At 44.5% G+C, this 10,892-nt stretch overlaps 1 protein-coding gene across 6 annotated transcripts in view; it reads left to right on the top strand.

The window, feature by feature from the left end:
• Positions 1-5,088: 5,088 nt before the first annotated feature.
• The window catches only part of LOC123989313 (F-BAR domain only protein 2-like), a 108,780-nt gene continuing 102,976 nt past the window's right edge, over positions 5,089-10,892 (top strand). For all 6 annotated transcript variants that reach the window (XR_006830551.1, XR_006830550.1, XM_046290241.1 and 3 more), the window contains exon 1: positions 5,089-5,255. Coding sequence is in view for 4 of the 6 variants with exons in the window: in XM_046290241.1 (XP_046146197.1) it covers positions 5,223-5,255 (33 nt within the window). In the remaining 2 variants the exon portion in view is untranslated. The remainder of the gene's footprint in view (positions 5,256-10,892) is intronic.

Genomic DNA, 10,892 nt, shown 5'->3' with positions numbered 1-10,892 from the left:
ACGGAAAGGCTCTGGAGCAAGAACCACCTTTGCTGTCTCTGCCTGGCCGGTTTCCCTCTCTCCACTGGGATTCTATGCCTCTAACCTTATTACAGGGGCTGAGTCACTGGCTTACTGGTGCTCTTTCATGCCGTCCCTAGGAGGGGTGCGTCACTTGAGTGGGTTGAGTCACTGACGTGATCTTCCTGTCTGGTTTTGCGCCCGCCGTTGGGTTGTGACGTGGCGGAGATCTTTGTGGGTTATACTCGGCCTTGTCTCAGGATGTTAAGTTGGTGGTTGAAGATATCCCTCTAGTGGTGTGAGGGCTGTGCTTTGGCAAAGTGGGTGGGGTTATATTCTTCCTGTTTGGCTCTGTCCGGGGGTATCATCGGATGGGGCCACAGTGTCTCCTGACCCCTCCTGTCTCAGCCTCCAGTATTTATGCTGCAGCAGTTTATGTGTTGCGGGGCTAGAGTTAGTTTGTTATATCTGGTGTACTTCTACTGTCTTATCTGGTGTCCTGTGTGAATTTAAGTATGCTCTCTCTAATTATCTCTTTCTCTCTTTCTTTCTCTCTCTCGGAGGATCTGAGCCGTAGGACCATGCCTTAGGACTACCTGGCATGATGACTCCTTGCTGTCCCCTGTTCACCGGACGTGCTACCTGTCCCAGACTTGCTGTTTTCAACTCCCTAGAGAAAGCAGGAGCGGTAGAGATACTATTAATGATCAGCTATGAAAAGCCAACTGACATTTACTCCTGAGGTGCTGACTTGCTGCACCCTTGACAACTACTGTGATTATTATTATTTGACCATGCTGGTCATTTATGAACATTTGAACATATTGGCCATGTTCTGTTATAATCTCCACACGGCACAGCCAGAAGAGGACTGGCCACCCCTCATAGCCTGGTTCCTCTCTAGGTTTCTTCCTGGGTTTTGGCCTTTCTAGGGAGTTTTTCCTAGCCACTGTGCTTCTACACCTGCATTGCTTGCTGTTTGGGGTTTTAGGCTGGGTTTCTGTACAGCACTTTGAGATATCAGCTGATGTAAGAAGGGCTATATAAATACATTTGATTTGATTTACCCATACCGAGTCAATGTGCAGGGGTTCGAAGTAATTGAGGTAGATACAGAAAATACAATTTGTATTAGCCCCATGTGCCGAATACAACAGTGAAATGCTTACTTATGAGCTCCTAACCAACAATTCAATTCAACAAAAATACAGATAAGAAATAAAAGTAACAAGTAATTAAATAGCAGCAGTAAAATAACAATAGCGTGACTATATACAGGGGGGGGGCACCGGTTAGTTGAAGTAATATGTACATGTAGGTAGAGTTTTTAAAGTGACTATGCATGGATAACAACAAAGAGTAGCAGCAGTGTAAAATAGGGGGGAGGCAATTTATTAGATGTTCAGGAGTCTTATGGCTTGGGGGTAGAAGCTGTTTAGAAGCTTCTTGGACCTGGACTTGGCGCTCCGGTACGCAAGCAGGCAAGCAGAGAGAACAGTCTATGACTAGGGTGGCTGGAATCTGACAATTTTTATGGCCTTCCTCTGACACCGCCTGGTAAGTCCTGGATGGCAGGAAGCTTGGCCTCAGTGATGTACTGGGCCGTTCGCACTACCCTCTGTAATGCCTTGCGGTCAGAGGCAGAGCAGTTGCCATACCAGGCAGTGATGGAACCAGTCAGGAGGCTCTCGATGGTGCAGCTGTAGAACCTTTTGAGGATCTGAGGACCCATACCAAATCTTTTCAGTCTCCTGAGGGGGAATAGGTGTTGTCGTACCCTCTTCAAGACTGTCTTGGTGTGCTTGGACCATGTTAGTTTGTTGGTGATGTGGACACCAAGGATCTTGAAGCTCTCAACCTGCTCTACTACAGCCCCATCGATGAGAATGGGGGCATGCTCGGTCCTCTTTTTCCTGTAGTCCACAATCATCTCAGTATGTACATATATGTACACATAACTACGAATAAAATGACAGATGGTAAATTGTAGCAGCAGCGTATGGGATGAGTCAAAGTTTGTGCAAAAAGGGTCAATGCAGACTGTCCGGGAAGCTATTTAATAAACTATTTAGCATTCTTATGGTTTGGGTGTAGAAGCTGTTTGGCCCCAGTGACGTACTTGGCCATAGGCACTATCCTCTGCAGCTACTTGCGGTCAGATGCCAGGCAGTTGCCATTCCAAGCAGTCAACATCAACGTCATTTAGCAGACACACTTATCCAGAGCGACCTAAAGGAGCAATTATGGTTAATTGCCTTGCACATGGGCACATTGACAGATTTGTCACCTTTCATTTACTGGCCCAATGCTCTTAACCACTAGTCTACCTGCCTCCCATAAGATGCTCTCAATGGTGCGGCAGTAGATCTTTTTGAGGGTCTGAGGGCCCATGCCAAATCTTTTCAGACTCCAGAGATGGAAGAGGTGTGCTCGACCCTCCGTTTCTTTTTCCATGATCCTTTGTCTTGTTGACTTGACAACAACCTCTCCCTCAATGTCAACAAGACAAATCAAATGTTATTTGTCACATGCTCCGAAAACAACAGGTGCAGACCTTACCGTGAAATGCTTACTTACAACCCCTTAACCAACAATGCAGTTCAAGAAAGAGTTTTAAAAAAGATTTACTAAATAAACTAAAGTTAAAATAGTAAAATACAAATAAAAAGTAACACAAAAATAACGAGGCTATATACAGGGTGTACCGGTACCGAGTCAATGTGCGGGGGTACAGGTTAGTTGAGTTATTTTGTACATGTACTCTAGGTAGGGGAAAGAAAGAACTGTAGCAGCAACATAATGTACAAAATAAGTTACAAACAATGTGAAAAAACAAACAAAATAGCACAGTTGGTTAAGAATCCATAAAACGGCAGCCATCACCTCCAGCACCATTATACAAAGGAGCTGATCATGGAGAAAGAAACGGAGGGTCGAGCCTGCCTCTTCTATCTCTGGAGGTTGAAAAGATTTGGCATGGGCCCTCAGATCCTCAAACAGTTCTACTGCTATAGGCTGTCTCATTGTTGTTGGTGATCAGGCCTACCACTGTCTTGTCGTCAGCAAACTTAATAATGGTGCTGGAGTCGTGCACGGCCACGCGGTCATGGGTGAACAGGGAGTACAGACGGGGACTAAGTATACACCCCTGAGGGGCCACCGTGTTGCGGGTCAGTGTGGCAGATGTGTTGTTGCCTGCCCTCACCAGCTGGGGGAGTCCCGTCAGGAAGTCCAGGACCCAGTTGCATTGGGAGGTGTCCAGTCCCAGGGTCCTTACCTTAGTGATGAACTTGGAGGGCACTATAGTGCTGAACGCTGAGCTGTAGTCAATGAACAGCATTCTCACGTAGGTGTTCCTTTTGTCCAAGTGGGTAAGTGCAATAGAGATTGCGTCATCTGTGGATCTGTTGGGGCGGTGTGCGAATTTGAGTAGGTCCAGGGATATCTGTGATGATAATAATAATAATAATATATGCCATTTAGCAGACGCTTTTATCCAAAGCGACTTACAGTAATGTGTGCATACATTCTACGTATGGGTGGTCCCGGGGCCTTGAGCTTTGTGCATTTTGCCACGTCTGCGCAACCTGTGATTTCCGTGAATTTGGTTGGTCAAGATTCCCAAAGAGCCTGCAGCAGCACTCTGACGTGAAGGACAGAGAAAGTGTGCACAAGTTGACAAATGGGTCATTCCTCCCACTATGCAGTGCCTTTCGGACATCAGATAAGTCTGTGGATCAGTATATTTCTCCGCGATTGTATCGTTGGGCCAGCTGAACACAGGCTACTGCAATGACTCGTGGAAGAAGAACAGCTGCTCCATGAAAACTCCTAATAAAGTAAGCATTAGCACTACTAGCTACAGTAGCTTACTAGCTTCTGTTGAAAGATTCAGCAGTGTGTGCAGCCTTAAATAGGTACAGTGAATTGCGAAAGTATTCACCCTACTTGGCATCCTTCCCACTGTTTCGCCCCACAACCTGGAATGAAAATAGACCTTTGTGGGTTTTGTATCATTTTACTTACACAACATGCCTACCACTTTGAAGATGCAAAATATATTTTTTTTGTGACACAAACAAGAAATAAGACAAAAAAAATGAAAACTTGAGCGTGCATAACTATTCACCCTCACAAGGTCAATATTTTGTTGAAACACCTTTTGCAACAATTACAGCAGCATGTCTCTGGGATTTTGGCCTATTCTTTTGAAAACTCTGTTCATTAAGTTTTACACACACACACACACACACACACACACACACACACACACACACACACACACACACACACACACACACACACACACACACACACACACACACACACACACACACACACACACACACACACACACACACACACACACACACACCAATCTAAATAATATACTCAACTAGAAAAAATACAAATAATACATGAAAAAATAGCTTTAAGGATACCAAACTTTAGACAAGTTAAACACACCAGGCAGAAGGCTACGAAGGTTAAAGGGCAATCTATTTCGTACAAGGACAGAGCAAACACCTCACCATTGTTCCTGTAAACAGTCAAGAGATTGGTTGTATTTCTCCACCCCTCTCATAGACCGACCACAGACCGACCTTCCACTGGACCAAAAATAAAAAGTTTACATAGCTTTAAAATAAAAAAATGATGTTTATATGAGCCATGACTAGCCGTTCAAAGCATTTCATGGCTACAGATGTGAGTGCTACGGAGTGATAGTCATTTAGACGGTTACCATGGCTATTTTGCGCACAGGGACAATGGTGGTCTGCTTGAAAGGTAGGTAATTACAGAGAGAGGTTGAAAATGTACCCGAAGACACTTATAATAAAAATAATTTTATTTTATATGTTAGCCAGGAAACCTTTCCTACCTTGGCTGACATTAATCACAGTGATTTAGGACGTTTAAATAATTATAGAACCAGTCTAGAATGTCACTGCAGACCAGTAATTTGCCCAGTTCCTTTTTTGTTCCCACTATGGGTGGCGCTGTTTCCTTGTCTCTGGATTTTGGAGAAGACGAAAGGCAACTGAATTGAATCTATCTGAAGGAGGTGGAGTCTGAGGTGGGGAGGGAGAAGAAAGAGTGAGGGAAAAGGAGAAAAAAAGGAGAAAAAGCACACAACAGAAAAGGGGAGGACATTGGTGCAATTGCGTGAATATTGGTTGAATTACATTGAAGAAAATAGTTGCAGAGAGGAAGAAACCAAGATGATAACGCCCTACTTCTTACAGAATTTCTGGGTAGGTTCTGCTTTTGTTTATTTTCTTTAGCCGGGTTAGTAGGCTCAATTGTTTAGCTCAAATCCCCTATCAGTCCCGCAAGTGGATGTGATAACCGGACATTGAGACCTATTCCACAATTCGCTTAAACCCGATTCATGCGGGATCTTGCTGGTGAAATAGAAGTATCTGGGTCAACACAATGTGTTAACCCATTGCCCAGCTACTTTTCTCGGCGAATATTATTTTGCCCCCCTGGATTGGGCCTCTGTGAATGCCATTTTACACGAGTGCTGAATTGAATCCACCCCTCGTCCGGTCAATTGGTTGAATGGCTGTCACGGAGTGTCTTGAAATGTTTATGTATTTTTTTCCGTGGAACCCATTGGGGGTTTGTAGTTGTCATTCATAATCTCTACGTGTCAGTTTCTTCCGTAATGAAGTTTTCGTGAGAGTCCAGACGTTTTAACAAGTGTGTGTGTGTGTGTGAGGGGGGGTTATGCTAGTTGATTGTAACAGTGTTGCAACATTTGCCAGAATAAGAATGGCTACTTGTGTTCAGCAATCCAACAGCAGACTAAAAACTATGGGTGACAGGGTTTTCAGTTGTGTGGCTCCTCCGCTAAGGAAAGCACTTCCAGTTACTGTCTGGGCTGCTGTCTCTGGCCTCGTTGAAAGCACAGCCTGTGGCACAGCTAAAGACTGAGCTGTTCAGAAAACTTTTTAAGGCCATATGCTAATTATGTTCTCTGTCCACCAGATCTTGTTGTTAAAATGTAACTGCATTCTAAATGTTACTGAATTACTCATTTACTCCCACCTTTGAGGCTTACTAGATAAGTAGTTGAAAGGATAGGCCTACTTTCCTTTACTACAAAGCTATCTGTGTTCAAGATATTATGTTAGTCTGTTATTATATTATATTAGTCTCTGGGTATTCTATTTTACACCATGGGTCAACCATTTGCCAGATAACATATGGATTCAAGATTTTAAGTTAACAACTATTTGGTATTATAATGACTGCTTAGGCCCCAGGTGTGCACTAGGTGTGCACTAGGTGTGCTGCAGCCACCTGCTGCTTTATTGACAGCCTAGTCTTTTTTACAATGGACTTCTGACAGGTTTTGTTTCATGCCAAATTTACATCACATATATATATACAGTAGGCCTACCATAACGTCTCCCTGACTGAAGGACACAGACAGAAAAGCAGACAGATGGATGGACGGACGGACAGACAGTGCATGTCGGCAGGGTAGCCTAGTGGTTAGAGTGTTGGACTAGTAACCGAAAGGTTGCAAGACAAATCCCTAAGCTGACAAGGTAAAAATGTGTCGTTCTGCCCCTGAACAAAGCAGTTAACCCACTGTTCCCAGGCCGTCATTGAGTTCTTCCCCTGAACAAAGCAGTTAACCCACTGTTCCCAGGCCGTCATTGAGTTCTTCCCTGAACAAAGCAGTTAACCCACTGTTCCCAGGCCGTCATTGAGTTCTGCCCCTGAACAAAGCAGTTAACCCACTGTTCCCAGGCCGTCATTGAGTTCTTCCCCTGAACAAAGCAGTTAACCCACTGTTCCCAGGCCGTCATTGAGTTCTTCCCCTGAACAAAGCAGTTAACCCACTGTTCCCAGGCCGTCATTGAGTTCTGCCCCTGAACAAAGCAGTTAACCCACTGTTCCCAGGCCGTCATTGAGTTCTGCCCCTGAACAAAGCAGTTAACCCACTGTTCCCAGGCCGTCATTGAGTTCTTCCCCTGAACAAAGCAGTTAACCAACTGTTCCCAGGCCGTCATTGAGTTCTTCCCCTGAACAAAGCAGTTAACCCACTGTTCCCAGGCCGTCATTGAGTTCTGCCCCTGAACAAAGCAGTTAACCCACTGTTCCCAGGCCGTCATTGAGTTCTTCCCCTGAACAAAGCAGTTAACCCACTGTTCCCAGGCCGTCATTGAGTTCTGCCCCTGAACAGGCAGTTAACCCACTGTTCCCAGGCCGTCATTGAGTTCTGCCCCTGAACAGGCAGTTAACCCACTGTTCCCAGGCCGTCATTGAGTTCTTCCCCTGAACAGGCAGTTAACCCACTGTTCCCAGGCCGTCATTGAGTTCTGCCCCTGAACAGGCAGTTAACCCACTGTTCCCAGGCCGTCATTGAGTTCTTCCCCTGAACAGGCAGTTAACCCACTGTTCCCAGGCCGTCATTGAGTTCTTCCCCTGAACAGGCAGTTAACCCACTGTTCCCAGGCCGTCATTGAGTTCTTCCCCTGAACAGGCAGTTAACCCCACTGTTCCCAGGCCGTCATTGAGTTCTTCCCCTGAACAGGCAGTTAACCCCACTGTTCCCAGGCCGTCATTGAGTTCTTCCCCTGAACAGGCAGTTAACCCACTGTTCCCAGGCCGTCATTGAGTTCTGCCCCTGAACAGGCAGTTAACCCACTGTTCCCAGGCCGTCATTGAGTTCTGCCCCTGAACAGGCAGTTAACCCACTGTTCCCAGGCCGTCATTGAGTTCTGCCCCTGAACAGGCAGTTAACCCACTGTTCCCAGGCCGTCATTGAGTTCTGCCCCTGAACAGGCAGTTAACCCACTGTTCCCAGGCCGTCATTGAGTTCTGCCCCTGAACAGGCAGTTAACCCACTGTTCCCAGGCCGTCATTGAGTTCTGCCCCTGAACAGGCAGTTAACCCACTGTTCCCAGGCCGTCATTGAGTTCTTCCCCTGAACAGGCAGTTAACCCACTGTTCCCAGGCCGTCATTGAAAATAAGAACGTGTTCTTAACATTTACATTTAAGTCATTTAGCAGACGCTCTTATCCAGAGCGACTCTTAACTGACTTGCCTAGTTAAATCAAGGTCAAATGGAAAGAAATGTCATGGTGTGTAATCACAGGTGGTTGTTCTTGCATTCCACAGATGTTATCTTGAGATCATATGGAAGTGGCAGCCAAGTCAGGCCAGTTTTGATGCCCTCTGTTAGGTTTCATAACAATCATAACAGTCAGTCAGCTGGACTAACCAGACCCAGAAATGAGGCCCAGCTGAGGTGGAACTGTACAGTGGAGAGGAAGGAGGCCCAAAGTATGGGATACAGCACTGTGATTAGTCTGTGGTACAGTAAGCTATGACTGTAATTGATCACTATCAATAAAGCTTAATTCATGACAATAGAACTAGGCCTAATCTTGATGTAGATTATGTAGACACAAACCACTGACTTCATGAAGACCTTTTTAAATATATTTATTTATGTTTTAGAGGAACCGGTATATGATACAAGGAAATTATTTTCAGAGAGTAGAGAAGAGCACAAGGTGTATTTTTACTCCTTACCAAGTTACAGTACATGGAAAGGAAGGAGGAAGATTTCTAACTGTTATTAGCCTAATGTGTAATAGCCTACTACACTGACTGTAGGCTACACACCTTAAGACAGTTGCCCTTATCTTGATGTAGATACATATATATATGTGTGTGTGTGTGTGTGTGTGTATTTAGGCTAAATAAATGCCACTGACTTGTTGAAGACTTTTTTTGAATATATATTTGTACTGGACTAGGGAAACTGGTATATGATAGGAGGAAATGAAGTGAAGACAGAAAGCCACAAGGTGTGTTTTTACTGACACATCACAAGCACTCTGATGTTCTCAAGTTTATGTTCTCAGGGAGAAAGGATTTGATCATGTCTGGTCACACAATCAAAATAAAAGTCCAGCCTTGATCTCTTCAGAAAACATTAGGCCTAAGCTTGAATGTCTGTGTGTTCTGGTTAGTTGTATTTGTTTACTCTTGAAAGGCTAAAGGTCACAGATGTCTACTATATAATTTAGCCTCAGCTAGCCAGTAAAATATAGGGCCTTTTTACCTAGTTTACTGAAATAAGCTCTGTGTCCAGAGAAACAACTCTGTTAGATAGTTTTTTTTAAATGACTGACTATGCACATTAACTAGGCTATAGTGCCTACCTCTTGTATAGTTAATCTAATTTCATTGGGTAAGAGTGGTATCGTTGCAAAGCTTAAGCCATCTAAGGAAAAGGGGAGAGGTGATGTGATGCATGTACTGTATCTTGAAGGCTGAGAGAGACTAAGAGCCCTGCTATCCTCTCATCTCTCAACCTACCCTCTGTGCTTAGATACAAGCCCCAAAATCACAGTGGAAGCAGAGATAAGCTGTGTGGTTAAGATGCAGGACACACACCCTCTCATATACACATTTTACTGAATTTCAAATGTGGACACGGCAGCATTTCTTCCCTCAGCTAAATAGTAACGTAGAGCTGTCATGGTACAACAGGATGCGTGAAATAATTAGTTCTAGAATTTTGTGAAGCCCGTATACTCTTCGTTCCAGTAACATGGATGGACCCAGAACTTAATTGAGCATCTGACCAATTACACAATACTTTAGTTTTTATGTTAACCTATATTACCCTCAGCTGAACAAACAAGTATTTTAGGAAAGAAGGAACACGGTCTCTGTGTGTTGCATCACTTGCTGTATCACTGCTATGCTTCCCCTTCAATGGATGTGTTACCCACACACAGCAAGGACCTGTGTTTTAAATACATCTGTTACCTCTTTCTATTCTGATTTGTCATCTTTTCTCTATATTCCCAGAAGGTTGGGTTGAGAGAGCACTACAGTGTTGTGTGTAGGCAGGGCCTGTGTGTGTGGTGAACTGTCTGTCCCCCTCAGTGTTTCATAGGAAAATAAGATGGCAGTGTGATAAGCAAATAGAGCGAAGAAGTCCAGCATCCCGGAGTCGCCTCTTCACTGTTGACATTGAGACTGGTGTTTTGCGGGTATTATTCAATGAAGCTAGCTGCCAGTTGATGACTTGTGAGGCGTCTGTTTCTCAAACTAGACGCTCTAATGTACTTGTCCTCTTGCTCAGTTGTGCACCGGGGCCTCCCACTCTTTCTATTCTGGTTAGAGCCAGTATTCACTGTTCTGTGAAGGGAGTAGTACACAGCTTTGAACGAGATCTTCAGTTTCTTGGCAATTTCTCGCATGGAATAGCCTTCATTTCTCAGAACAAGTATAGACTGATGATTTTCAGAAGAACGTTAATTGTTTCTTGCCATTTTGAGCCTGTAATTGAACCCACAAATGCTGATGCTCCAGATACTCAACTGGTCTCAAGAAGGCCATTTTTATTGCTTCTTTAATCAAATAGGAAAAACCTCCACTCATGCTGCCAAACACCCTCGTAAAACTGACTATCCTACTGATCCTTGACTTCGGCGATGTCATTTACAACAGCCTCCAACACTCTACTCAGAAAATTGGATGCAGTCTATCACAGTCCCATACGTTTTGTCACCAAAGCCCCATATAATACCCACCACTGTGATCTATATGCTCTCGTTGGCTGGTCCTTGCTACGTATTCGTCGCCATACCCACTGGCTCCAGGTCATCCATAAATCTTTGCTAGGTAAAGCGCCACCTTATCTCAGCTCACTGGTCACCATAGCAACACCCACCCGTAGCACGCGCTCCAGCAGGTATATTTCACTGGTCATCCCCAAAGCCAACAACTCCTTTGTCCGCCTTTCCTTCCAGTTCTCTGCTACCATTGACTGGAACGAATCGCAAAATCACTGAAGTTGGAGATTTATATCTCCCTCTCTAACTTTAAACAACACCTGTCAGAGAAGCTT

This window comes from Oncorhynchus gorbuscha, linkage group LG11 (assembly GCF_021184085.1).
Source record: "Oncorhynchus gorbuscha isolate QuinsamMale2020 ecotype Even-year linkage group LG11, OgorEven_v1.0, whole genome shotgun sequence".
In the NCBI taxonomy this organism is placed as follows: Eukaryota; Metazoa; Chordata; class Actinopteri; order Salmoniformes; family Salmonidae; genus Oncorhynchus; species Oncorhynchus gorbuscha.
Note: the sequence above shows the minus strand (reverse complement) of the source record. Positions and strands in the feature narration are given on the sequence as shown.